The 27,909-nt window shown below is 39.4% G+C and overlaps 9 protein-coding genes across 9 annotated transcripts; 7 read left to right on the top strand and 2 right to left on the bottom strand.

The window, feature by feature from the left end:
* Nucleotides 1-775: 775 nt before the first annotated feature.
* GCK72_010850 (uncharacterized protein) lies at nucleotides 776-1,387 on the top strand (the record flags this gene model as incomplete). Its single annotated transcript, XM_003111699.2, has 1 exon — nucleotides 776-1,387. One exon carries the CDS (start codon nucleotides 776-778, stop codon nucleotides 1,385-1,387), a length of 612 nt encoding a protein of 203 aa, XP_003111747.2.
* Nucleotides 1,388-2,928: 1,541 nt separating this feature from the next.
* On the top strand, nucleotides 2,929-3,555 carry GCK72_010851 (uncharacterized protein; the record flags this gene model as incomplete). The annotated part of the gene is made up of 1 exon (XM_003111589.2): nucleotides 2,929-3,555. The coding sequence occupies one exon, from the start codon at nucleotides 2,929-2,931 to the stop codon at nucleotides 3,553-3,555; it is 627 nt and encodes a 208-aa protein (XP_003111637.2).
* A 1,729-nt stretch (nucleotides 3,556-5,284) lies between these two features.
* Nucleotides 5,285-5,893, top strand: GCK72_010852 (uncharacterized protein; the record flags this gene model as incomplete). The annotated part of the gene is made up of 1 exon (XM_003111480.2): nucleotides 5,285-5,893. One exon carries the CDS (start codon nucleotides 5,285-5,287, stop codon nucleotides 5,891-5,893), a length of 609 nt encoding a protein of 202 aa, XP_003111528.2.
* Nucleotides 5,894-6,697: 804 nt separating this feature from the next.
* GCK72_010853 (uncharacterized protein) lies at nucleotides 6,698-7,303 on the top strand (the record flags this gene model as incomplete). Its single annotated transcript, XM_003111755.2, has 1 exon — nucleotides 6,698-7,303. The coding sequence occupies one exon, from the start codon at nucleotides 6,698-6,700 to the stop codon at nucleotides 7,301-7,303; it is 606 nt and encodes a 201-aa protein (XP_003111803.2).
* Nucleotides 7,304-8,408: 1,105 nt separating this feature from the next.
* GCK72_010854 (uncharacterized protein) lies at nucleotides 8,409-9,137 on the top strand (the record flags this gene model as incomplete). Its single annotated transcript, XM_003111612.2, has 1 exon — nucleotides 8,409-9,137. The coding sequence occupies one exon, from the start codon at nucleotides 8,409-8,411 to the stop codon at nucleotides 9,135-9,137; it is 729 nt and encodes a 242-aa protein (XP_003111660.2).
* A 3,161-nt stretch (nucleotides 9,138-12,298) lies between these two features.
* Nucleotides 12,299-15,109, top strand: GCK72_010855 (uncharacterized protein; the record flags this gene model as incomplete). Its single annotated transcript, XM_053728066.1, has 13 exons — nucleotides 12,299-12,417; nucleotides 12,464-12,901; nucleotides 12,996-13,113; nucleotides 13,158-13,250; nucleotides 13,295-13,707; nucleotides 13,763-13,874; nucleotides 13,922-14,023; nucleotides 14,068-14,175; nucleotides 14,222-14,380; nucleotides 14,426-14,574; nucleotides 14,621-14,711; nucleotides 14,760-14,930; nucleotides 14,987-15,109. The coding sequence occupies 13 exons, from the start codon at nucleotides 12,299-12,301 to the stop codon at nucleotides 15,107-15,109; spliced, it is 2,196 nt and encodes a 731-aa protein (XP_053587643.1).
* A 5,219-nt stretch (nucleotides 15,110-20,328) lies between these two features.
* On the bottom strand, nucleotides 20,329-22,966 carry GCK72_010856 (uncharacterized protein; the record flags this gene model as incomplete). Its single annotated transcript, XM_003111439.2, has 5 exons — nucleotides 20,329-20,562; nucleotides 20,661-20,803; nucleotides 22,048-22,309; nucleotides 22,355-22,622; nucleotides 22,665-22,966. The coding sequence occupies 5 exons, from the start codon at nucleotides 22,964-22,966 to the stop codon at nucleotides 20,329-20,331; spliced, it is 1,209 nt and encodes a 402-aa protein (XP_003111487.2).
* Nucleotides 21,384-21,926, top strand: GCK72_010857 (uncharacterized protein; the record flags this gene model as incomplete). The annotated part of the gene is made up of 1 exon (XM_003111490.2): nucleotides 21,384-21,926. The coding sequence occupies one exon, from the start codon at nucleotides 21,384-21,386 to the stop codon at nucleotides 21,924-21,926; it is 543 nt and encodes a 180-aa protein (XP_003111538.2).
* Nucleotides 22,967-24,142: 1,176 nt separating the features above from the next.
* On the bottom strand, nucleotides 24,143-27,586 carry GCK72_010858 (uncharacterized protein; the record flags this gene model as incomplete). The annotated part of the gene is made up of 6 exons (XM_003111740.2): nucleotides 24,143-24,422; nucleotides 24,466-24,667; nucleotides 24,964-25,193; nucleotides 25,238-25,322; nucleotides 25,379-25,473; nucleotides 27,417-27,586. 6 exons carry the CDS (start codon nucleotides 27,584-27,586, stop codon nucleotides 24,143-24,145), a joined length of 1,062 nt encoding a protein of 353 aa, XP_003111788.2.
* Between the last annotated feature and the right edge of the window lie 323 nt (nucleotides 27,587-27,909).

The following is a 27,909-nucleotide window of genomic DNA, read 5'->3' on the forward strand; positions in this document are numbered from 1 at the left end:
GTGTCGTCGTCAACTGGGATCGGCTCCCCTTTGTGATGCTCACACCATTCGACAACTTTGACGAGAGCGGGTTTTTTGATGTTGTCCATTGGAATAGACTCATCCATTTCAGCTCCTCCATGAAGATTTGACACAAGATCATTGAGAGTTTTCGATTGTTTGACGGCCTCAGACGAGATCTTCACTTCATCTCCATCACATGACTCCAACTTGTAGTAGACAGTTGGTTCGGCTGGAGCAGCCTCAGCAATTGGAGCATCAGCGGCAGGGACTTCAACAGGAGCTTGTTCAGCAGACATCACGATATTGACTACGAGTTCTGTAATAAGAAGAAAATTAGTCGATGAAGAGAAAAGGAAGGAAGGGAGAGAGAGAAAACAGTATGAGCCGTTTGCTGCAGACAAGAAAAGGATGAGATACAAATGGAAAATGAGATGTCTCTACTGTCCATCCATCTCCTTTTATACTAATTTTCCTTCCCAGGGACCTTACTCTTTTCCTGCGTTTAAAGGGACATGATAGGTCTTTCGAATGCATATCTGTGTAGCTGCGTATCTGTGTATCTGTGTAGCTGCGTATGGTCCCTGGGAAGAAAATTAGTATAAAAGGAGATGGATGGACAGTAGAGACATCTCACTTTCCATTTGTATCTCTTCCTTTTCTTGTCTGCAGTAAACGGCTCATACTGTTTTCTCTCTCTCTCTCTCTCCCTTCCTTCCTTTTCTCTTCATCGACTAATTTTCTTCTTATTACAGAACTCGTACTCAATATCGTGATGTCTGCTGAACAAGCCCCAGTTGAAGTCCCTGCCGCTGATGCTCCAGTTGCTGAGGCTGCTCCAGCCGAACCAACTGTCTATTACAAGTTGGAGTCATGTGATGGAGATGAAGTGAAGATCTCGTCTGAGGCCGTCAAACAATCGAAAACTCTCAATGATCTTGTGTCGAATCTTCATGGAGGAGCTGAAATGGATGAGTCTATTCCAATGGACAACATCAAAAAACCCGCTCTCGTCAAAGTTGTAGAATGGTGTGAGCATCACAAAGGGGAGCCGATTCCAGTTGACGACGACACTGTCCCAAAGAACGTGACTATCCCAGAATGGGATGAGGATTTCCTCAAGATCGATAATGATGAGCTCTTCCATCTGATTCTTGCTGCCAACTACTTGGATATCAAGCAACTCTTGAATTATGCTTGCAAGAAAGTTGCTCTGATGGCTAAAGGAAAGTCTCCAGAAGAGCTTCGTGTCATCTACGGCATTCCAACTGATGAAGAAGATGAGGCTGCTGAGAAGCTTGCTGCTGAGAAGAAGAAAGCCAAGGAGGCTGAAAAAGCTGCTGAAGCTGCTGCTGGAGAGGCTGGACCATCTGCTGCTACCAACTGAATAATTGATTTTTTGACTTTTTCTTTTTTTGTGTTTGAAATTCTTCTTTTCTGTACTTTGTATATGCCAATGAACGATTTCAAACATATCTTTCGTATTTATTCAAAAAAATCAATGACTCAATCCACTCCTTCATAGGTTACACCGATGTTGGCACTCTGCCGGACTTCCCAGAGCACACTTTCTCATGCTCAGAGGTCTCTACAGATCTACAGATGTTATCGTTCCGACAAAAGGTGGAAATCTTTTGGCGAGATCCTTTATTCTAGTTAATGCAGGTTTTGACACTGTTCATCACTAAACAACCAAAACAAAATTAATTATATTTTTTTAAACATTTTGGCCCATGGCAGAATCGGAGGCCCATAAAAAAATCGGTGGCCCGTAGCAGAATGGGAGGCCCGTGAAAAAAACGGAGGCCCATGGTAGATAGAGAATGTGCTTGTTTATAAATGATGAAAAATTCCCATACAAGCAGCTGAAGTAGTACATAAGTCTGAAAACCGTGTTGTAGCTACAAGAAGCGCAAAGGCTATTCAAATACAGTACCGGATAAAAAGGTATCAACTTTTGGGTTTTCGACCATACCTTTTTTCAAATTGGTCGGACTGACCTGAAATTTTGGGGAAACATTTATTGCAGAGTGTTGGTTATAATTAATTAACATTTATTTATTTATTTATTTTATTTACGTCCGCAAGGGTACGTGATAGAAAACAAATGCTTGAGTTCGATTTAGCCGTGTTCCGATTTCCTGTATCCGTAGCACAACTTCAACTTTTTCTTTTTCTTATTTCTTGGAACGAACGTTTTTTCGAGGGAGATTGGAGATAAAATAGCATACTTGTAGGTCTTAGACTCGATCCACAGTATGTCCAAAGTTACGATTTCACTACGAAAGATCATAACGAAGACTCGAAAAGCTATCCATGTTCGGCGTCTGATTTTCATCACCTTCTTCCTCTGCTTTTTCCGGCGTTTCTTGAGTTTTTTCAGTTTCCGCTTTCTTCGACGTTTGACGTGAACTTGCTTTTCAGCCCATTCCTGCTTCTGCTCACTTACATTCTTTTTGATTTGCTCTCTTTTCCTTGCCACTCTCAACCTTTCATGTCTCAGAACTTCTTTACGATGCTCCGCGTTCTCCCGAAACACCTTTTTCAAACCTTCCACCATTTCTTCGCAAAAGTCGTTGATCCACGTATCCCGACTCCAGTCTACCACTACCATGTCGATTGCCCGATTTATTCCTTACGTCTTTCTAACAAATACTTACTCTGTTCCTGCGTTTAAAGGGACATGATAGGTCTCTCGAATGCGTATCTGCGTAGCTGCGTAGCTGCGTATGGTCCCTGGGAAGAAAAATTAGTATAAAAGGAGATGGATGGACAGTAGAGACATCTCACTTTCCATTTGTATCTCTTCCTTTTCTTGTCTGCAGTAAACGGCTCATACTGATTTCTCTCTCTCTCTCTCTCCCTTCCTTCCTTTTCTCTTCATCGACTAATTTTCTTCTTATTACAGAACTCGTACTCAATACTGTGATGTCTGCTGAACAAGCCCCAGTTGAAGTCCCTGCCGCTGATGCTACAGTTGCTGAGGCTGCTCCAGCCGAACCAACTGTCTACTACACGTTGGAGTCATGCGATGGAGATGAAGTGAAAATCTCGTCGGAGGCCGTCAAACAATCGAAAACTCTCAATGATCTTGTCTCGAATCTTCATGGAGGAGCTGAAATGGATGAGTCTATTCCAATGGACAACATCAAAAAACCCGCTCTCGTCAAAGTTGTCGAATTTTGTGAGCATCACAAAGGGGAGCCGATCCCAGTTGACGACGACACTGTCCCGAAGAATGTGACTATCCCAGAATGGGACGAGGAGTTCCTCAAGATCGATCATGATGAGCTCTTCCATCTGATTCTTGCTGCCAACTACTTGGATATCAAACAACTCATGAATTATGCTTGTAAGAAGGTTGCTTTGATGGCTAAAGGAAAGTCTCCAGAAGAGCTTCGCGTAATCTTTGAGATTCCAACTGACGAGGAAGATGAGGCTGCGGAGAAGGCTGCTGCCGAAAAGAAGAAAGCCAAGGAGGCTGAAAAAGCTGCTGCTGCTGGAGAGGCTGGACCATCTGCTGCCGGAGCCGAGGATGTTGCTGCTGCCAACTGAATAATTGACTTTTTGTCTTTTTCTTTTTTTGTGTTTGAAATTCTTCTTTCCTGTACTTTGTATCTGCCAATGAACAATTTCAAACATATAACGTTCTTTCGTAGTTCTTCGAAAAAAATCAATGACTCAATCGATTCCGTCATAGATTACACAGATGTTGGCACACTGCCAGATTTCCCAGAGCTCACTTTCTCATGCTCAGAGGTTTCTGCTGATGTTATCGTTCCGACAAAAGATTATAGGCGGTAATCTCTTGATAGGACATCACGTTGGAGACCTGTGATGGAAAAGATGTGAAGATCTCGTCCGAGGCCGTCGAACAATCGAAAATTCTCAGTGATCGTGGGTGGGTAGAGGAAACTCAAGTTGTGGTAGTGTCACTTCATGGAATTTGCTTTTTTTTTCAATTATAACTAAAAGAGGCGGAGCCAGATCAATCAGCTCAAGGGAATGACCCGAATACCGAGGATGAGGGGAACTGTGTCTCCTGATGTTGACCTATGATGTAAAGATAATCAAAAGGGGGAGGGGGCCGTTTCGAAGAATACTTATGTCGAGGATATTCTGTTGTTACCTGAATGCTTCTTTTCTGAGCACTTTCTTTCTAAATATATTTCCAAACTCATACTTTAGTCATTTCTCAAAGTCTCTGCTCTTACATTCCCAATTTCAATGAGCTTTCATCTAAAAAAACGAAAGCCGAATACGCAAACACCGCGGCTCACACCATAACGGAAAACTGCACAGCAAGCGTTTCCACGAATCGAACAGCTGGAACTGCTATTCTATTAATATGACAGAGAAACGTAAAATCTATTTCCGAATTGAAGAAAAATCTATGTTTGCACAAAATTCATAACATTTTTCATTCAAATTTAATTATTTTTGTGTTTTTATAATTGGAATTCCTATTTTGATGTAATCCCTCAGCTCACTCCTACTCTGTTTTTGCATGACTTGACGTCTCTATTTCTCTCACTTTCGCCCGTCACTAAGCCTTCTCATTTCTTTGTCTCTCTCAAAATTTCCTATGGCAACCATTTCGTCATTTCTTTCATTCATTTCTGTCCTGACATCGAAAACGTTTCGGTTTTGCATTTTTTCTTTGGAAACTTCCAGCTGAATTTCCAACCAGTTCCATATTCTTGCATTGTCTTTCATGTTTTATACGATTGAAGATCAAGCCAAGAACTTTTTTGATAATTTCCTTTTACCAGTAATCTCTTGAGTGGGGTAACTTGAGATAGAAATTATCCATTCAACGTGATTTTTGCGAATCAACTACGGGACTTTTTTAAAAGGAGTACTGTAAAAGGTGCCCCTAGTAGCAAGAGTTTGGTGAACAATATCTCAACTACCTTGAGAGCTATCAAATTTTTTCCAACTGAAGATCTATTTTATAAGTACTCAGCCTTATTTTGTCAGTTTGCAATTTTTTGATATCTCCTTTGAGACAAAAGATATTCCGCGTTAAATAGGCTTTGTTGGGGGCACCTCTATTAGAGGTTTTACGGTATTCTGAAAAAAATGGTCCACTACAAAAATGAAGATCTGAAAACAGAATTAATGGGATAATATCTAAACTCGTGACACACTCTCAAAGTTCAGAACCATTTCTTATTTTATGTAAATATTTGTACTGTTTTGTTTTGTTGAATGTGTGAAAAATATCTTCTTATTTCTTCAACATTTTTTGTTACCCTCTTCATACATTGACTTTTAGGCTAACATGTCTGCTGAAGAAGGTTCAATCGATGTCCCCTCCGACGATGCTCCGGAATTGGATGATACTCCTGAAGTCGAGGATGCTCCAGTAAATGATGCAGGTTCAGAAGAATATGATACTTCAGAAGGCAATGATGCTCCAGAAGTCGATGAAGTGTACTACATCACATTGATTTCAATGGATCAACAGGAAGTGAGGATGTCGTCAGATGCACTCTGTCAATCAAAAGCACTCCTCAATGCGGTTGACGGTCTCCAACGTGCTGAAAAACAACTTGAAGTAACCGTTCAAATCGCCAACATCACTGGAACAACTCTCTGTCAAATTGTCGAGTGGTGTGAGCAACACAAGGGAGAGCCGATTCCAGTAGATAAGGAGAGTGAACATCAACCGATATATATCCCACAATGGGATAAAGAGTTCCTCGATGGGTGTGACTTGAATGAATTGCTCCCAGCTGCCTTCGAGTTGCAAATTAAACGACTCTTGGACTACGGATGCAAGGCAATGGCTCTCATAACCAAAGGAAAGTCTTTAGATGAGCTTCGAGATGTCTTCGGCATCGAAAATGATGAGGAGGAAGATAATGAAGCAGCTGGACTGGTTAACTAAATTCCCGATATGATCTATTTATATTAATATACATTCCTTCCTTTTTTTCTTAAATGAAGCTGTTAAGTCTGAAAAATGTTTTGTCTTTTATAATATATTTCAGAAAGGAGAGGGTATAGGATCAAAAAAAGAAGACTGGAGCTAAAAACAGATAGAAAAAAACTTCCAGAGAATCTCTGTTCTGATTTCCCAATTTTTTCCTAGCAATGTAATCTTTTTCTGGATTCCGAAGAAATACGTGTTATGAAAGTTTTGAGATGATTGGTTCCAGACAGTATTCTTATTTGGTTTTTACAACCTCGATACCGTAGAAAGAGCGAGAGTTCAGAGTCTTTGTGGCGCCTGAACAGTTGGGAACAAGTGAGAATGCAAACGTGCCCCTCTGAGATTTATTCAAAGAATTGTTAGATGGTCTCTCATGTGTCACTGTTTGGAGGGGTCGGGGTCGTGCCCTCATGGCCTAGTGCCTTTCTAAAATTCACCCAAAAGATCTTGTTTCTCATCATTTTCAAACGAAAGGACTGTTTTTTTTTTCATTTGAGATACGGATGTTGTTTTCTCTTTGTTTTTGACATTTGAAAAAGTAATTTTTTTACCGATTGGTTATTATTTCTTCTCATATTTTCGTTTTTGCTGACCCACCTAAATCTCATTTCGACACGTACTCCTTCCTCTTCTTCTCACTGTTCCCCTTCTTTTTAGTTTTTCGTTTCATCTTTGTTTCTCTGATTCTCTCTTGTTTGAATACTTCTTCTTCTCACCCTATTCATTTAATTTCCTTTTATTTCAGAACTTGGATTCATCATGTCAACTGGAGAAGCTTCAGAAGCTGCTGCCGATCCAGATGTCTACTTCGTTTTGCAGTCAAGCGATGGGCAGGAATTGAAGATTTCTTCCCTGGCGAGTCAACAATCGAAGACTCTCAAGAATCTTCTAGCCAGTTTTCACGACGGAGCCGACTTCAATGAGGTCATTTCAATGGACAACATCAAAGAGGCCACTCTGCTCAAAATCATCGAATGGTGTGAGCACAACAGAGGCGAACCGGTTCCGGATCACGACGAGGACCCTAAGCCTGGTTCAGTCCGATTTTCGGAGTGGGACAAGGAATATTTAGAAATTGACTGCTCGCAATTGTTCGATTTGATTGTCGCTGCCGACTATCTCAACATCAGAAAGCTCCTCGTCTACGCAACCAATAAAGTGGCTCTGATGGGAAAGGGAAAGTCTCCAGAACAAATGCGTGTCACCTACATGATTCCAACTGACGAGGAAGATGAGGCTGCGGAGAAGGCTGCTGCCGAAAAGAAGAAAGCCAAGGAGGCTGAACGAGCTGCTGCTGCGGCTGCTGGAGAGACTGGACCATCTGCTTCTGGAGCCGAGGCTGCTGCTGGAGCCAAGGACGCTTGAACTGCTGCTCAAATGTGCTATGATCTCTGTTTTCTTGATTGGAATTGTTGTTGTTTTACCCTCGAAATAAAGTTAATTGTTTTATGAACATCGTTCTGTTTGAAAATAACAACTTTCAAATTCGAGTGGAAAGTGAAGTCCGTTGTGGGTCATCCTCTAGCTCCGAGAATTTCTGGCTCCTTGAAACCAAGTCTTGTTAAGAAATAGTCTCACATACGGTAAGAGTAGATCAAAACGGGTCTGCTGACCAAACCTACAAATTAGACAGATTCACTTTTTTTATTTCTCTGTGTACACGATAACCGTAGTGATCTATAGGCTTGCTATTTTTTCTGAACCCGTTTTGTCATTTTCAGGATAAAACCTTGTCATCTCCTATTTTTCCCGATTTCTTCTATCTTTTTCCTTTTGAAATGCATAATACTTCTGTGATTTCAGAATTGGCTGGCCAGTAAAATTTGAGACTTTGGAGCCGCCTCCAAAGACACACTTCGAAGAATTTTCTGAAATTGGCGAATTTACTTAAAAATAATCGATAGCATGGCCATGTCCATTTCTCTGCGCGCCATGGGGCTAATTTTTGTCAGCGGGAAATGTTGGGAAAAAATCAACGTGTCGGTTCGCAAGCACTAGTGTCGGTAAACACAACAAACACAACAGCAAATTTTGAAAAGCAATGTTCTAGGTTTCCTCAGTAGATCAACAGATTTCAATCTGATTTTACCTTGAAACTTGACGCACTTCGTTTCTTTCTTTTTGATCTAAACTGTAGCCATTCCGATCACCGAGTCCGCGCATTTCTCAATCCTACTTTGTCATCTTGATCCGGAAGCCAGTCTTGCCTTTTTTTCTTTTTTCTTCTGTCTCACCTTTCTTCTTCTAGTACTTGTTCTGAATTTCGAGAATAATTCAAAGCCTAGAATTTTGACTTTTTCCTTGTTAGTATTATCGGTTACCTGCTTTCTCGGGTTTTTGGTTTTTTAAAAGTTATCACTTTGCCGCTCTTTTTTGTGTTTCTTTCTTTTTTCTCTTTTTTTTCTCCTCTGTAATGTTCTCTTCATCACCTCATTTTTCTTTCATTCCAGAACTCGTACTCACTACTAACATGTCTGCCGAACAAGCTCCAGTCGAAGTCCCCGCCGCCGATGCTCCAGTAGCGGAAGCTGAGCCAGCTCCAGTCGCTGAGGAAGCTCCAGCTGCTGAGACAGCTCCAGCCGAGCCACTCTTCTACTACACGTTGGAATCGTGCGATGGAAAGGAAGTAAAGATCTCGTCAGAGGCTGTCAAACAATCGAAAACTCTTAACGACCTGGTGTGGAATCTTCATGGAGGAGCTGAAATGGATGAGAGTATTCCGATGGACAACATCACTCATCCCACTCTGATCAAAGTTGTCGAATTCTGTGAGCATCACAAAGGGGAGCCGATCCCAGTTGACGACGGAAGCGTCCCGAAGAAAGTGACTATTACAGAATGGGATGAAGAGTTTTTCAAGATGGATGACATGGAACTGTTTCATCTGGTTCTCGCTGCCAACTACTTGGATATCAAGCAACTCTTGAATTATGCTTGCAAGAAGGTTGCTCAGATGGCCATGGGAAAGTCTCCAGAAGAGCTTCGTGCCATCTTCATGATTCCAACGGATGAGGAAATTGAAGCCGCTGAGAAGGCTGCTGAAAAAGAGGAAGTTGCTCGTCAAGTTGCTTATAATCTTGCTGAGATAAACAGGAAAATCAAGGAGATGGAACAGGCTGATGCTGCTGCGTCTAGAGCTAAGGAAGCTGCTGCTGCTGGAGCCGAAGAGCTTATCGCTGGAGTCAAGGAAGCTTCTTAACTAACATTGTGAAATGTTCTATTTATATTGATTAAAGTTTCTCTATCCATCTCCTGAATAAAATCTGTACTCCCTGAAAAATATGTTTTTGATGTTTCAGAAGAGTTCTGGAGGGGATGAAATTGTTAAACTGGTTATATCTGAAAAGATTCAATAGTGTCGCATTCCTTCTGAGTGAAAAGTGAAGTGAGTTTCAGTATCGATACAACTAGAATTGAATATGAATCGAAACTATTTGTAGCTTATGGCTATATTTACACCTCGAGGGCGTTAAAAATAAAATTTGAAAGGAGATCACTTCGAATATTTCTTTTCGATCTACTTTTTTCATAGTTGTGATCTACGAGCGCGCCCGGTCTTCAAGATTGTTTTATTATTGCTTTCATTGAGAAAATCTGTTATTCTCATTTCTATATTTGTGATTCGTTGCAGTTTCCTTCTTTTCCACTAATTTTCTATTGAATTTTTTCATTTTTTGATTTGGATTGATTTGAAGTTTCTTACTCATGCATCTGGCTTTATGCAATTGACCAGCCTATCTGCCTCGCCTTCGGCGATTCAGTCGGCTGGCCTCTCCTCATTCACGTGGCCACCTTCTCTCAAACGTGCCCGCATGGCCGAGTGGTCTAAAGCGGCTGTCGCTGTCCAAAGCACGACAGTTCGGTTTTGCCCGCTGGCTCAGTTTCTCTTATCTTTCCAAAATTGCTGCGGACAGTGCCTCAGACAGACAGACAAACACCACTTGTCTTTTATATATAAGAATGATAGGCAGTTGTTTTTCCGAATTGTGGTATTTCATTCGGTTCGGTTTTTCTTCTTCCTTAACTGATATCCGTTTTTGTCATTCCCTCTGCATCAACTCATTCTTCTTTTCATTTCAGAACTCGTACTCACTACTAACATGTCTGCTGAACAAGCCCCTGCCGATGTCCATGCCGTCGATGCTCCAGTTGCTGAGGCTGCTCCAGCCGAACCAACTGTCTACATCACGTTGGAGTCACATCATGGAATGGAAGTGAAGATCTCTTCCCTTGCCTTGAAACAATCGAAAACTCTCGACGATCTTGTGTCAAATCTTCATGGAGGAGAAGACCCGCATGAAGCGATTCCTGTGGCTGATGTCACTAAAGATACTTTGGTGAAAATCGTACAATGGTGTGAGAAACACGCAGGGGAACCGAGACTTCCTGATGACTTCGTTGCGGACCACGAATTCGTCATTCCGGAATGGGATCAAGAGTTTCTCGATATCGATAACGACGTGCTCTTCGAATTGATGCTCGCTAGCAACTATCTCAATATCAAGAAACTTTCGATATATGGGATGAAGAAGGTTGCTTTGATGGCCAAGGGAAAGTCTCCAGAAGAGCTTCGTGAACTCTACGCAATTCCAACTGACGAACAGGATGAGGTTGCTGAAGCTAGAGCTAGAGCTAGAGCTGCAGCTAGAGCTGCAGCCAGAGCTGCAGCTGCAGCTGGTGCTGGAGCTGGAGATGGAACTGGAGATGGAACTGGAGCCGAAGCTGCTGGAGCTGGATCTGGAGCTGGAGCAGCGGTCGCTGATGTTGGAGCTGGAGCTGGAGCCGAAGAAGCCGTTGCTGAAGCTGGAGGCGAGGATGCTGTTGCTGACGAGGGAGCTGCTCCAGAAGACGACGCTGCTCAACCTTCTGACTAACCTTGTAATTGGAAGTGTCTATATTGATTAAAGTTTTTTGTCCTATTCTTGAATAAAGTACGTCTTATCATGAATATGTGTTTTTTTTTTCGATATTTCAGAAACCTGGGGGCTCAACATCGAGGAAAGGCACATAATTTGAGTCAACTGATTCAGTCTAACCGTGTAATATTGCTGAATTTGTTTAGCGGTCACCAAACGTTTTTGATATTTCGCTTTCAGTTTCTTATCTAAAAAGTGCAAGACTGAGCGAGACGCAGGGAAGAAACAGTTCTGAAACTATTTACATTTGCTCACTCTTATATTATAGGCATATTTTATAAAAGAATCGTTTCATTTTATTCATTCTATCATATTGGAAAAGTCGACGTTTTGGAGAAGTCGTTTTCGCATAATGGATACTAGAACTGTGATTGGAATTGTGGTTTTGCAGGTGAGCTGAATGAAAATAGTTGTTTTTTTTCAATTGAAATTAATAACAATATGAATTAGTTATTTCGCAATCGTGGCATTTCGAATTGTTTCGTTTTCAAAAGTTTCTGGTTTCACATTCTCCCATACTGCGAAAAAGAACTGCAAGGCGATTTTTTTCACGTTTTAATTCAATTCTTTTATTTTTTGCACTGAAAATGCAGTCTTTTCAGGTTTTTAGACGGCGCAATGGAAGAAAAAAGGTCCCGTCCTACAGAAATGTAGAAAACAAAATTCTCTATCTTATGAGTCAGAAACCGTGAATTTTGGTCTGAAATTCACTTTTTCTATACAGAAAAACTGATTTTCAGAAAATTGAGTATAACTTTTTCGGTAGAAAACATTTTCTAATAAAACTTGCACATAATGTTCTTGAGGATGCTCCAAAACTGTTACAATTTTTTTGAAAAAAAATATTGGATGAAATGGCAGAAAATCTCATTTTTCTGAAAATCAGTTTTTCTGTATAGAAAAAGTGAATTTCAGACCAAAATTCACGGTTTCTGACTCATAAGATAGAGAATTTTATTTTCTACAATTCTGTAGGACGGGACCTTTTTTCATCCATTGCGCCGTCTAAAAACCTGAAAAAACTGCATTTTCAGTGCAAAAAATAAAAGAATTGAATTAAAACGTGAAAAAATCGCCTTCACGTTCCTTGCAGTTCTTTTTCGCAGTATGGGAGACCGTGGGTTTTGATATACTTTTTGGATCGCTGTGAAAATTACAGTAGTCTGAAAATATTCGCCATAGTTTTGTGAATGAACCCAACTGTAGTTACATACGAGAACTGTATAAATTAAACTGTTCCTGTTTTCAGAAAACCCCACTAGAATATTATATATCTTGCCAAGACACGTTTCCTGGAAACCAAGATGGAATTCTCACTACGAACTCAAGTCAAACAGTAAAAGTGGGAGACTGGGTTTCAATGAACTTCTCAAAAGCAGAAGCAGAAATGTACTTCCCTAATCCAAAAAATAAAACCGCTCCACAATTTAAAACAGCGAATTACATGGTCATACCGGAGTATTTTAAAACGGAAGTCGAAGGAAAAACTATACGAATCAAGGTGGAACAATATTTGACGGAGAATCAAAGAGAAATTGATCATAACTACTTTTTCAAAATTTAGTAAGTTTCAGATTTTGAATATTACTCAATGGATATCATTTTTCAGTAATAACCTAAATCTTCAATTTGCTGCCGGACGTTACTTACTAACATTAAAACGGAAACGACCGGCTCCATATATGCAGAGTGTGTGGGTACTGGAAAATGTGGAGATTCCTGTAGAAAGCAGTGGCGTCTCTCTTATTGGAATTGTTGCTGGCGCTGACAAAAATCAACCGGATCTTTACTACGTGTGGACGAAGGAACGTCCGGTCGGACAAGATATTACTATTAGATCTAAGAATATTTCATTGGGAACTTGGATAACAATGAGAATTCCGAAAGATCAAATGAACAAATATGCTCTTGAAACCAAAAACTATTCGATGATGGAGAAAAGCCTATATCCAACAGAGATAATGAACGGAACGATTGCTCTGAAATTAGAGTTGTGGCTGACTGCAAACTCAAGAGAGATAAGTCATCCATTTGTAGGAAATATCATGTAAGTTTTGAAAACAGACATTTCGGACGTTCTGGTTCTAAAACGCCATCACTCCTTGATGTTGACTTCTGAGCCACTATATAAAATTTTACAGAAAAAAAACTACAAACTTCTCGGAATCTGGAAAATACCTCATCACAATAAAACGACAGATTAACAAGAAGGATGTTCAGCCAATCAAAAGTGTTTGGCATTTAATAGATAGTAAACTTGTAAGTCTTGTCTTTGTTTGTCCGGATATCCACTTCTTTCCTAGATCGAGCTGGAATCAACCCACGTGGCATCAATTGCCCACCCGCGTCAATCACTGATCGATCAGAACATTCAACGTGGACAAAACAGCTTCAATGTAATGATAACAGGGGTACTGTACCTTGAAACTTTACATTTCAGAATAGAGCGAGATCTAAATCCAGAGGAAGATCCATGTCTAGAGCGAGAGTCCAAGACAATCAAATTGAATTAAATGGAATAGTTGTAGCAAACGGAACAGGTTGTAAATATGTGTTTTGCAAGGAACGACTCCCTGGAAACGATATTAAAATAAATGATGATTCGAAATTGGGTCTAGGAAAATGGGTACAATTCCGTATTTCACAACAAGAGATGGACGAATTCTTTCCGAAAGAAATGCCTTCAAACGGAGAATATCCAATGTTTTGGTGCCAAGAATTCACCGAGATTCCTGAAATTCATCCGACGAAAATCAGTGGACAGAAAAAAGCTATCCTCCTGGAGTTGGAACTTGATATTAAAGAAAATTCAAGAGTAGAAGATTTGTGGCACCCATCTGTGAATTATATTATGTAAGTTGGTAACTCAGAGAGATACGGTTGGGATCAGCAATACGGTTCTTTTCAGAAATGAATCTTACACATTTCCCCAATCTGGTAAATATTTATTGACTGTTATTCGAGGAAAAAACAGGACTGGCCTTGTAAAAAGTGTTTGGTTTTTAAGAGAATATAAATTGGTGAGTGTTTCAATTCGAACATCCAAATCCCTTTTGTCATTTTTCAGCTAGAGCCTACCAATCAACATAACTCTAGTTTCGATCAAATGACGCCACAGAGACAATCACTGATCGATCAAAACATTCAACGTGGACAAAATAGCTTTAATGTAATGATAACAGGAGTACTGTACCTTGACACGTTACATTTCAGAATAGAGCTACATCTTCATCTAGAGGAAGATCAATGTCAAGATCTAGAGCGGATAACTCTCGTTTCGATCAAATGACTCCACAGAGACACGTCCAGTTTGACCATTATGTAAGACATATAATTTAACTGTAGTAATGAGTGACACACTTTTCAGGGTAGATCCAGTTCAAGACCAAGAGGAATTTTGAAAAATGCGAATCCGATCTTCGTGAGCAATGTGAGTCCAAATCCAGACGGGCCATCTTCTTCAAGTCAGCCGGCTCGTTATTCATATTCGCCTAGCCAAATGACTCCTCAACCCGATACCTACCTGGTGGGTTTTATATTCACATTTTAATCAATGTCTGAAACTTTTCAGCCATCACTATCTCCGATTCCAGCTCCCCGTACTATTGGTACAACTCCTCGCCAATCTCAAACTAACGAGAATCAAACTGGAATTATTATCGGGATTAATTATAAAGGAAGCTATGAAATGATATTTGTTTGGTTGATTGCCGAGAAAACGTTTGTTTAGAAATCTGGAATCTTGACATAATAAAATTATTTTCAGAGCAGCTGCATTGAAATTAACGTTCCCTTCTGGAAAACTGAATCTCGGTCTTGGATCATTCTTCAGTGCTCCGTTTACTAATGAAAATGGGGTAAGAATTTAGAAAAGATAGATGAAGATCAGTTATTCTTAATTCCAGAGATGGTCATCGTCTGGACCGGTTACCATAGTCGATAAAATCGATGGAGTCTCAACCAGAGTGAACGGACAAGGTGGTGTTGAGCTCCAGGTTTATGCTGAGGGACTGCATGAGCCAGATCACAAGCACTTTAACTACCCGTGGATTCCTCATGATTATTTTGGAGATATAGTGAGTGACAAGGGGAGACTTGTGACATCTTGATGATTATGAAACATTAATTTCAGATAGACAATCGAGGGCAACTTGAAATGCACGGGAAAGTCAAATACCATATGATAATAAAAAGAAGCCGTGTCAAATCGGAAGAAAACTTTCAGTGGGTCGTCGTGGAGCAAATTAGAGTTTAAAGTTTTTGATTAATTTTATTTCTCTTCTCGTTTTTCAATTTTTAGTAATTAATTTCTTAAGTCGTTTTCCATAATTCATTTTTTTAATGTCAGAGGCAATTTGTTCTTTTTTTCTAAATGTTTTGAAATTTCAAATTAAATTCTCGTTTTTGTGATTCTGGTAACTTGTCACCCTAAATAAAGTGTTTTGCATTTTTTTAAAGAGAAAACGCTTTATTCACAGGTTTATCTTATTATCCAGGATTCAATTTCTGTTCAAATGCTTCCGTTTTTCAATGAGCCAGTCATTTCTTAACCTGCACTGGCACTGTCACAAGCCTTCAATCTAGACTCTATCGTCATTAATAAGTTTAGTTAGAATTATACTTCCGGCGCGTACGTTGAAATCATGAAAAATTTAGAATTTTTATCTTATCAGTGAAACTCGGAAAGCAGTTTGTGTTGCTACATTGACAGGTTTCCATTCAACATTTCAAACTTTTATTTTTTGGTGAAAAGTTTCATAGAATATTCTCTCTTTCTCTACATCTTCTCCATCTGAAACTGTCAGTCACCGCAAATACTTCTTTTTATTTGCTCTTCCTCACTTTTAAATTCAGAATGGAGTCTTAAAAGCAGAGACAGCAACTGATAACGTCTATTCAGAACATTTTGAAACAAGAAGGAATTGTTGAGCAAAATGGAGGACTGTAAGACTTATATTGGTATAGTCATTGCTCGGGTGAGTCCAAAATGTACACTATGTAGTTTTTAGTTTGCGACTTTGAGAGTATACCCGGGTGTCCCCGACTGTTATACTCACTTGTCTTAACACGTTGATTTTGAAAATTTAATTTTCAGAAGGTTTGGAGCAAAACAGACAGAGATACTGTGGGATTTGTGATTGAAAGATTTTCGAAAAGTTTCGAAAAACTGTAACTTTTTGACTTTTTACGGGAATTTGATGGTTTTTAGCCTAAAATTTGCGCAATAGTGAGTTCTAACTGTGAGAAATAGTGTAAGTTGGTTTCAGCTTATGGATAGTGGGTCTCACCACGGAAACTACAGTGCTCTTCTTTTTTTTTTAAACATTCCGAGCCCAGTCATGATTATACTCATTTGAAAGGTCTCAGCTTGTTGATTCCAAAAATATTAATTTTATTACAAAAACTATAAATATTTGATATACCGTAAATACTGTATTATAACGGCACCCCATCTATACTCGGGTTTTGTGAATATGGTAATCCCGGTGCTTTTTCTTGGGTCAGATTAGAAGCAGCGTGATTAGTAACATCCAGAGAATAGAACGTCCAAAAAAGTTTTTCCGTTTAAATTTTTTGAGATTCAAAAACCACAAAATTTCTCTCGGAGGCAGTTGAAAAATATAACGGCATGCCGTTATAATACAGTATTTACGGTAATTGGGAAATCTTCTACACCAGAATACACTCTCCAAGTCTATAACTGTTAAATAATCAGCTTATTGTTAAATTTCAGATAGAACACTCGGAAGTATACAGTGTTTGGTGTCCAATAACATATATCGGCAGGCATGGATTCATCACAGCCAATCCCATGAAACCAGTAAAATTGGGGGATTGGGTATCGATGAATTTCTACAAGAAAGAAGCGGATATATACTTTCCTGAACCAAAACAAGCGTCAGCTCCGAAATTTACCTCAACAAATTATATAGTGATTCGGGAATGGTATAAGACCGAAGTGGATGGAGTCACGATTCGAGTGACATTGGAACAACATTTGGTGGCAAATCAAATGATGATTAAGCACCATTTCTTCGGAAACATTTTGTGAGTTTTTTGAAGAGTAGTATGGGTTTTTAAATTTTGCTTCCAACACTAAGCTCTATTTTCCAGAAACACATCAAATATTCAATTTCCTGCCGGCCATTTCAATGTGACAATCAGAAGAATAAAAGTGAAACCAGATATGGTATATGAGTGGATTTATGATAGTATCTCACCACTTCCATGTCAACCAGAAAACGAAGAAATTAATCTGATAGGAATAGTGATAGGAGTCAGCCCAGTGCAACTCAATAAATTTAATGTTTGGTGTAAGGAACGAGTTGTTGGAGCCGACATAACTATAACAACGGACACTATGGAATTGGGAACATGGGTCCGGATGACTATTCAAAAGAATCAGATGACTCAAGTGTTTCCTGAATGTGATAATTATACAATTATTCCACCAATGCATAAAACTGATTTAATTGGATACAAGAGAAATAGAGTTCAATTAACATTGGAATGCTTTGTCATGAAGAGGGATATGCCCTTGTTTCATCCATTCGTCGGAGAAATTTTGTGAGTTTTTCATTGAGAAAATATAGATAGTACGGCTTTCATCAGACATACTGTCATGCCAGACATTGAACGTGCAGAAAAGGATAAAATGTGACCTTTTTCAGTCGAAATGACTAAGTTCGAGAGGGTCTTACGATATCCCTGATTTTTCGACAAAGTAAATTATAGGTTTTTAATGAATAATGCAGATTAAAAGTAGAGCTCTATTTTTGTAGTTGACAACTTTTTTGTACGAACATTCACTAGCAAGTTACGTATCGATAAAGTAATTTCTTCCTCAAATTGACCAACTTCAGTGCAAAATAGTGCGATTTTTGAGCTGTCGTCTTAAAATGACTATATGTAACTCTTTAGGGAGTGTCCGTACATAAAAAACATTAACTGCAAAAATAAAGCTCTACTTTTAATTTGCGTGATTCATTAAAAACCTACTAGATGTGACAATCAAAACTACTAGGACACCCTCTAAAAGTCGAATCTTTTTGCCCAGTGCTGTATCTTTTCCGCATCTAATCGAAATTAACTCAAATCAATCCAAAATTTTCAGAAACAATACAATTACTTTCAACGAATGCGGAAAGTATTCAATCACCGTGGAGTGCCCGAACAACAAATTGAGTAAAATGAACAAACGTCTGTGGCGTCTCACAAATAAGGAGTTGGTAAGTGGCCTTTGATTCGAATGTATTTTCATATGCTCAATGGTTTATAGATTCTACCGGAACATGCACCGGTTGTTCCCTCTCCTGTCGGTTTGCAACATCAATCACGATTAAATCAAAGATCACAATTCGAACAGATGGATCAGGTTAGACCAAATAGAGTACTGTAACCGTAGTTCTCAGTTTTCAGAAAAGAGCAAGATCCAAGTCCCGTGCTCGATCAAAGTCCCGTACTAGATCAAAATCTCGAGGAAGATCGAAATCTAGTGGAAGAGGAATCGAGTTGACTGGGCTAGTCGTGGAAGGAGTTCCCTCATCTCCGCGTCAAAGATATGTTTGGTGTAAAGAACGTCCAGCAGGAAACGAAATAATCGTTGAAAATAAAAATTATGCACTGAAACTTGGACAATGGATCAAACTCCATGTTTCGCAGCAGGAATTTGAGGAATTCTTTCCAAGTGAAACTCTTGAAAATGGACAATATCCATGGTTTTTGTGTGATGATTATACCGAGATCGATGATGTTTATCCGACTGAAAGGACATCCTCAAAACAGAAACCAGTGAGCTTGAATATGACAGTAACAAGCAACGATGCACATGAAGTACTGACTCCGTTTTTGGGAAGTTCGAAGTGAGTTGACAGTCTAGTCTGACACATTAGATATCTCTTCTCTTTCAGCATAATATCAACTATATCCAATCAATCAGGATACTATTCAGTTACTATCTCCTGGACAAAACCGACAGACAAAAACTCTACCAGTAGATTTTGGATGTTAGAGAAATGTGATTGGGTGAGGATCTGTCATTATGTCGTTATATCCCTACAACTTTATTTAGATCGATCCTGAAACTTCCCAGCTTTTTCCTCTTGACATTCAAGATCAAATAGTAATGAATAACCAAAGAGAGAGAACAAGATCCAAATCGAGATCAAGAAAAAACACCAATCAATTAGTGAGACAACTTTCGTCGTGTAGCTTGAGCGTAAGAGTTCACTTCTGAAGAAAGGAATCACAAAAGGACACTTTCAGACAAATATTGGCAGAGATGAACCTCAGATTGAAGCCAGTTCAAGGAGATCAGTTGGAATTTTGAAAAATGCTGGTCCTGCACCAATCAATAGTCAGTTAATCAGACATTCATCCACCCAGAGCTTGAATGTGAGTTTTGCCACAGGTCTACGGTAGATCAACTTCACTTCAGTTGAAAATGCCCAACTTTGAGAGTGCCTCATAGTAAAACTAACTATCCCACAAAATAACTTTTTATGGGATCGAACAGACCAAGAGTAGAACTCCATTTTTTTAGTTGACAACTTTTTTGTACAGACACTCCCTAGAGAGTTATGGTCATTTTAAGACGATAGCTCAAAAATATCACTATTTTGCACTGAAATTGGTCGATTTGACGGAGTAAGAAGGTTCAACTGGAAACGGTCAAACTCTATAATTTTTTGACAAGTACTGCAGCACAAGTTCATCTCCAAGTTTCAGATTCCGGAACAGCCTATTCCAAAACCCAGAACCCGTGTCGGAAGAGTGAATCCTCCCCTTCCTCCTTCTCATCCTCCTGTGGCTGCTCCATACGATAAAAAGGCAGTAATCCTAAGAATCGTGCCTAACGAAAATGGAGAATCGATATTTGGCTGGCTGTTAGACGAAAAAGAGTTTGTCTAGAATCTTTGAAAATTAGATCCCCTTGAATTTTTTCAGAGAATGCCGTCTTCATCTGAAAAATAATTCCGGAAGTTTGAGTCTGCAACCAGGAACATTTATCATAGCACCGTTCACTAAGAGAGATGAGGTGTGATAGGAAAGTTTGAAAAAAGTGAATGACAATTTCAGAAATGGACGGCATACACAAATGTTCGAGTGATTGAAAGTCCATATGAGACCAAAGTCAATCATAGAGGAGGAGTGGATATACATATAATGGTTGGAAATATATATCCACCTGATCCACAGCATTTCTTTCACCCGTGGGTTCAACATTATGAGTTTGGAACTGTCGTAAGTAAAACAATCCAGAGAGAATCCAGAAATCGACTTTTTCCAGATTGACAACTACAACAGACTTCAGAATCATTCTCATATGAAGTACGAAATGTGGATCAGAAGAGAATGGTTTGGCAATAAGGCAGAGCGTCAATGGTTGGTTGTGGAGCAGATAGAAAAACAATAAAATCGATTTTTTAACATTTTTATTTTGAAATTTCATCATCAATATATTCTCAATTTTCTCTAATCCAACTCAAAATCCATCTCCATTGAATCCAGTTCTCTTGAATCTTGAATTTCTAATTGTTCCATATTCTCCGTTACCATTTTTGTTTCCTCCGTTTTCACCGCGTATTTATCGAATGATAATATCATTAAATCAGTAAAGTTTGAGATTTGAGACACTTCATCCGAATACCCATCTCTTTGAAGTTTCTTCTGCATTCTCCAGCCAACGATTTCTTCGAGACTCGGAATCTGAAACATATGATTTTTTGAATGGCTTAAAATGAATCAAGACAAGGTTTGGTGAGAGTTGGGTCTCGCCACGAAAACATCCCCAATTCATGACCTACCTTGATATAAACTACCGCACTGTGACGTACACCCAGAAACACGTGAACATCCGGAGAGGCGATGAGATAGAACATTCTGGAAACCGAGTCGTTGAGAAGGAATGTTGCCAGTTTTCGAACACGGATTTCTCGATGTCTGTGGTCTGAAAAACCATTTTATGAATTAAGAAATTTCAGAAAAAAAATATAAAAGGGGAGTACAGAAAAACAAGAGTGTCTGACTTCTTTGAGTTCTCTCGGTGGTCAGATTCTATCTAATATACCATAAAAACGAGACTTGTAACGGCCCGGCCCCTCTCGGTCCTAAATTTTTGAAAAAAGTCTAGTTTCTCGACTTAAAATTTTAAACTAAATGAAAAGTTATGATAGTTTAAGGACTTTTACTCTGAATTTTCTAAAAAATTCAAAAATTTTTGTTAAAAAATGAGCACCCCTTTTTGAATCCGGGCCGATTTTTGATAATTCTGGTAAAAATATATTACATGCGCAAGAAAGCAGACTCACTTTTTTTTTCAAAATTTTCTTTTGATCTACGCATTCTACAAGCGCGGTAGATTCACACATTTATTGGTTTGTAAATAATAATTCTTTCTTAATAAATTCACTTTTAGTTTTGCCTCGCCATTGTCTGCTCTAATGCTTCCACCTCAATTTTATCTTTTCGTTTATTAGCTCAAAGTTTCAAAATTTTTCAAACTTTTGCATTTCAGAGCTCGTACTAACATGTCTACTGAAGAAGCGCCAGTTGATGTCCCCGCCCCGGAAGCTGCTCCAGTCGAGTCACTTGTCTACATCACATTGATATCAGATGATCAAAAGGAAGTGAATATCTCATCAGAGGCACTCAAACAATCGCAAACTCTCGCCGATATGGTTGCCAATCTTCAAAGTTCTGGCGTGACTGAGGTGAAGAGACTCGGTCCGTTGCGTAACATCACCGGAGATTCTCTAGTCAAGATTGTCGAGTGGTGTGAGCATCACAAGGGAGAACCGATTCTAGTACACAATGATGTGGGCGCCGCTCCAAATGCTGGTCCAAATCGAGCAGCGATTCCGGAATGGGATGAGGAGTTCCTCAAAGTCAATAATGGAGAACTCTACAAGTTGATTCAAGTTTCCGAAATCTTGGAAATCAAACGACTCGAGAAATACGCATGTCAGACGGTGGCTCAGATGGCCGACGGAATGTCTCCAGAAGAGATGCAAAACTTCTTTGGAATTCCAGGTGATGAGGAGGACGATGAGACAGCTGGACCTTCCAACTAACTTTGTGATATGATCTATTCATATTGATTCACATATATTTCTATTTCTCTCTATCTATTTATGTATCTTTGAAATGAAACATAATTTGTCTGCAAAAATTTGTCGAAAATATAAAACTCACCCAATTCCACAACAGCCGTAGTATTCTTCCGATCCATATGAAGCATGCGAGCAACAACCGTTCCATTCAAATCATGGAAGGTAAGCCTAGTCTGCATAGCTCCCGCTCGGTGCCCATGCCTTCCAAATGTCTCGTGGACAGCTCTATTCTCCTCAATTGGGAAACCATCAGATCCGAATATATCGTAGAGTGACTCTTCAGGGGGTATTTCGTATTCCTGCCACATTCGACTTTCCGTGTAGACGAGCATTTTACGGGGACTCTGAATACAAGGGTGGACATCAAGACAAACCGACGCACTACTTACCATTAACTTTGCAAAACACCGATTGACTGGATCAACTGCCACGGTGAACAAGCACCCGTTTCTAGCTGTGTTCTTCCCTTTCACACCAATCGGATTGTACGAAACAGTGAATGTTTTAGACGCTTCTTCTGATAATTGGATAGTCCAAAGTGGAATTTCTCCTTGAACTAGAGACCTATCGAATAGAACTAACTTTCCATTCGGTCCACTTCGCATCGTGACTCTTTCAAAGTTGATTCGCAGTGCTTCGGAGATGTCTCCTGTGTATCTGAAGTTAGAGTTTCTCGAAATTCTTCAATAAACTACTCACCTAAATTCGTCCTCTTTCCTCTCCACCAAATCAATCCTCTGAATTCCAAAAGTGACTTCATCCGTCATTCTCAAAAACAAGACATAAATGTATCGTGCACCTGGAGACAACGAAGAGAATCCATATGAAATATCTTGTCGTTCGAACCGTCCAACCAGACGCCATTTATGAGGAAATCGAATGTCAAAAGCAAGAAATTCGTAGAATTGATTAGAGTCCGTATAGAAATAAGTTGTGTTTTCGTGGATTCCAAGAGGGATTAGACGACGGGTAGACTGGTTTTCAAAGTATAGAATGGGCATTTTTAAGCGGCTGGAAGATGAGAAATTTAGTGAAAAGAGAGAGAGATAACGGAAAACAAAGGTAAAGAAAAAGTTGGGTAATAGATCTCTCCAAAGTGGGATATCCGGACAAACCTGCACCAAAACCGACAAAAAATGAACACTTTCGACACAAATGAGAGATTTTTTCTCGAATCTGTTTCTCTCTCAACCTTCTTCCTCCCACACTCCGATTCATTCTTCCCGAGTTATGAGATATTTTGTGTAATAAGAGACGCAGACAACTTCAGAAAGTTTTCGGATTGGGATCAGTGGAGCTCAGGAGAAAAATCAATGAATGATTAGAAAGCTATCTGTAGTTATCAGGTTTCCAAAAATATAGTGATTCAACTTGAAATAAATAAATTTTTGAAGAAGAAAAAGAATAATCCATAATGAATCGTTCGAAAATTCCGTATTTTTTTCATCGGAAATTGAACTTTTTCTAGTTAAAACTGTATGATAATTCTCAAAAAAGACTGTTGAAACATTCAAAGAAACTACAAATACAACGAAAAGAACAAAAACATCGGAAAAGCAAACAAGAGAGTATGCACCGTAAGAGAGACGCAGATATAGAAAGGAACAGAATTGGGGAGAGAGGAGAGAGACTCAGAAAGTAAGACAAGTGGAAATATACTTTTGGGAAAATTCTTGGGAGAAGCCTTCGGGAAGGACAGCTACAATTTCTTTTCGGTGAATCTGGAGCTGGGGTACAGTACCGTTCAGTAAGAAAAACAATTTGACATTTTTCAGTTGGCAATGTCCAACTTTGAGCGTATGTCATGGTATCACTGAATATCCCAAGATGTGAAATTTTTAATGGGTCATATAGATCAAAAGTAGAGTTCCGTTTTTATAGTGGACAACTTTTTTGTACGTTTACACTTAAATGGGACGATTTGAGGGAGAAATTACTTTGTAACTTGCTAGGGAGTGTCCGTACAAAAAAGTTGTCAAATACAAAAATGGAGCTTTATTCTTGGTTTGTTCGAGCCATAAAAATTTGTACTTAGTGTGACAAGCAGTGATACCGTAATACCCTTTCAAAGTTGGACATTTTCCACTGAAAAAGGAAAAGCCGGTCTATAACTGGGAATACAACAATTCTCAAAATATAAACATTTATTGCAAAAAATATACAAAACCCTTGAAATTTCAATCCCAAACCCATGTGAAATCCTCGAAAACTTTTGGAATCTTCGGCTCAATAACACTACTAAAAACAGTCAAATTATTTCTGACAGGGATAGTAGACACCACTTCCACCATTGACTTCTCGTTGAAGTTTTCCTTCCCGAGTTCTTTGAGTTTTTGAATTGCAGTGATTCTCCGATTATCTCCTTGTTTCTGCCAATTGTCATAGTTAGTCTCCACGAGAAACCATTGATTGGAATCCATGTCGAGAGGGTAGACATTGGCAGCTGCCCATCGGTTTCTGGAGTTTTTAGATATTGGTTGGAAATTGATTGATCTCTCACCTCGAAATAACAACTCCCTCGTTCTTTTTGGTTCCCGCCACAATAATATAAGAAGGTGAGAACAAGTGAGTATTCGAAAGAGTAGCCACTGCATCGGTATACGTCTCCTGACTTTCCAAGACGTCACGGATAAAGAAACTGACTGGTCGCTTGAATTTTGTGTAGAGTTCCATGAGGATATTGTCAATGTAGGCTCCGGAGTCTGGAAATAATGGGGAATTGAAAAAAATGAGGTTGACATTCTGAACACATGGTGAAGTTTGCGCAAGTAGTCAGGTCAATCAAAAAGGATTATTTATGATTCCGTTAATTTGGAAAGCTAGTTTTTCGGTTGATTGTGTAGACTTTAGCGGGGTGATAAAATTGGTTGTAACGGTGGGGACAAGTGTTTTTCCAAGGTTGTAAAAACATTTTAATTCGAATTTCAAATCTTTGGAGACACAGGTTAGAATCAGGTTAAGTCTGTTGGTAATGTCACAAATTCCTTCAGAAACTCACATCTCGCATTCAAGCTAACACTGTAAGCCCCGGGTCTCTGTCCAGTCAGTACTCCATTATATAATGCAAACGTGATTCCCGAATAGATCACTGTTCCATTTCTCGTGAAATCCACATAAACTGTGATATTCTTCAGGAGACCAGTCATGTCATAATCCAAATTTCTTCCATGGAAAATTCGACCAGCAGAGTTTTGGGCAACGATCGAAGTGCATCCGAGACCGAAGATGCTATAATGAAAGTTGAACATCACTAGAAGATTGTGTGAGCTTACTGTCTTCTATCGAACGCAGCAATGTCGTATAAAATATTGAGACCAACTATTTCACCGAGTGGTAGACCAGATTGTGTGGCGATACCTGAAAATCGGGAATCGTCTGTTTTCCTGTCGGTCTGTGTGTCTGTTTTTCCTAACCTTCAAGTTCCAATCGAGTATCCGGAGGGAAGAATCGTTCAACTTTTGATGCCACCCACCAAACGAAAGGTTGAAGAGGTTTAGGAATGTATTTTCTGAAAATTCAAAGTTTTTTGGGTGTCGGTTTGTCCAGATGTCCAAGTTAACCCAGAAACGAGAATATCACCGCCCTCGGCCTTCTCCGTGTGACACCTGTGACGCAGTACACTTTTGGCCGGCACGCACCACAACAGGGGTTCGACGCCCCCAATGGGTTTTTGAATTTTTGCATCATCGCAAATGTGATTTTCAGATAATTTTGAATCTGACATTCATACTGCCAATCCACCGCCCGACTGAACATTTCAGTTTCCCCTCAATCCCCTTCAATCTCAACCGATATCATTCCGTTTCCCGTCAAAATTTTGTACACATTTTCCCACAATCCATCCATTTTCCCGTCGCCCCCAATACGCCACACACCACTCCCTAATTTAGTCACCTCTCTCGTGCCGATTAGATCCTTATCTTCTACCTGCCCACACACTCACATCTCTATACTGTTCCAACTGATTGATCGATTCATTATTCACACCAACTTTATACATTCATTTCATTTTGATTCGGAGAGAGAGATCGAATCTCGAAAATTTGAGATTTTAAGGGGAGATAGAGGGGAATATTTATGATTCCGCTAATTTGGAGAGCTAGTTTTTCTGTTGGTTGTGTTGACTTTAGCAGGGTGATAAAATTGGTTGTGACGGTGGGGATAAGTGTTTTTTCAAGGTTGTAAAAAACATTTGAATTTGAATTTCAAATCTTTGGAGGCACAGGTTTTAATCAGGTTAAGTCTCTCGGTATATGCAGATGTTTTATTTCAGCTTTACCTTTTTCTTATCAAACCTAGACGTTTGGAAATGGGGACACTTCGGAACCGGAACTTTCACGGCTTAGAATCGTCTCAGTTTCCACATGTCCCGGTTTCAAAACGTCAGATTTCGAACAGCTACGGATCTCCCATACCATCTTTACTCTTTCTCTGTTTGAAACGGAACAGGTCCCTAAGACTACAGTACTATTACAACTACAGTACCCATATGACTACAGTACTCCTATGACTGCAGTATCCCTATAACTAAAGTATACTTATGACAACAGTACTCCTATGACTACAGTACTCCTATGACTACAGTACTTCTATGACTACAGTTATGATACTCAACTCCATCCCTTCTCCTACAGTACTTCAATCCTCCCAAGTTCCTCTATCCTTCACCAAGTCAATCTACATATCTAACCTTGAATCGAACACCATCCGATGGCGCCAAATGATACGAAGAACTCTCTCCCTTCAGTTCGTTTCAATTCCTCCTCATCAATTCATCTACTTCTCAAGAAGGTGAGACGTGATTGATGGGTGTTCCCTCCTTCTTTCGAAATTTTTGATTGACTTGTACTGATTTGTGTAGAATGAAGATTTGAAGAAATCGAAGAGGGGGCAAGATCATGATTGAAATGAAATATATGGAGTGGTGGATCACGGGAAATGAAGAAAAAAGGGGGGAGGAGGAAGATTAATTAAGATCGAAAAGAGTTTTGAAATGAGGGCAAGATTTGGAGAAAGAGAATATGACTATGTTGAAAGAGTGATCAGGAGGTGGACCAAATCTCCAATTTTTCATACTCCTCCCGGCCCAGCAAGGGCCAGCAAGGCCGAGTAAGTCCCGGCAAGGCCCAACAAGGCCCGAAGGCCCCAAAATTAAACAATTTTTTTTTCAATTTTTCATCGAAAATGTGAACATTTTTGATGATTTTTCAGAACTTCCTCAAAGTCTGAATAATATCAAAAGTTGTCTCACAACAGCGTGGAAACGCTTTCAGAAAAAATTTTGCTATCGGTTGGACTCAAACCATTTTCTCTAGAATCTCATCTCAACAACTCGACCAAATTTCTTCTAATTCAAACTTCCACAGAAGGCTTTTTGAGCTTTTTGCATACCTCTTTTTCATGAATTCTCAGTATCTTCTACCCAATAACCACAAAAATCCCGCAACTCACTTGCTCTCTTCGACAACTCCGGGCAAATAGTCCAAATGATCCTTGATAACTTGATTCCATCGTTGAGATGGGTGCTCATCCAAGTCGATTGTGTATCTGGGAGGGGTTCTCGTACTGGATATAGGGATGACGAAGAGGAGAATGGGTATCAGAGGAGGGAGGAGGAGCATCTAAAAATGGGAATTGACTGATTGAAAAGTTAGAAAAATCAATTAGCAAGAAAAGCCAATCAATAAATGATGAAAATCGCTGAAAAATAATCTTAACACTGCATGAGAAATCCAGATTTTGGGGTCAAGATAAGCCGAAGTGGTTACCTCAAAACAACAAGAACAACTGTCACTCTTCTCCCGAGAGAAACAAAAATTTAATCGAAAGAGATTCAGAAGAAGTAAGAAGTTGTAATTATTTATCCGGTGGTCAGTTGGTTCCCCTCTCTCTTCTCTCTTCTAAACCGATTCAACTGGCTGACAACAAGGTGTAAAATGAGAGT

The sequence above is a fragment of the Caenorhabditis remanei genome, chromosome III (genome assembly GCF_010183535.1).
Source record: "Caenorhabditis remanei strain PX506 chromosome III, whole genome shotgun sequence".
NCBI classification, from domain to species: domain Eukaryota; kingdom Metazoa; phylum Nematoda; class Chromadorea; order Rhabditida; family Rhabditidae; genus Caenorhabditis; species Caenorhabditis remanei.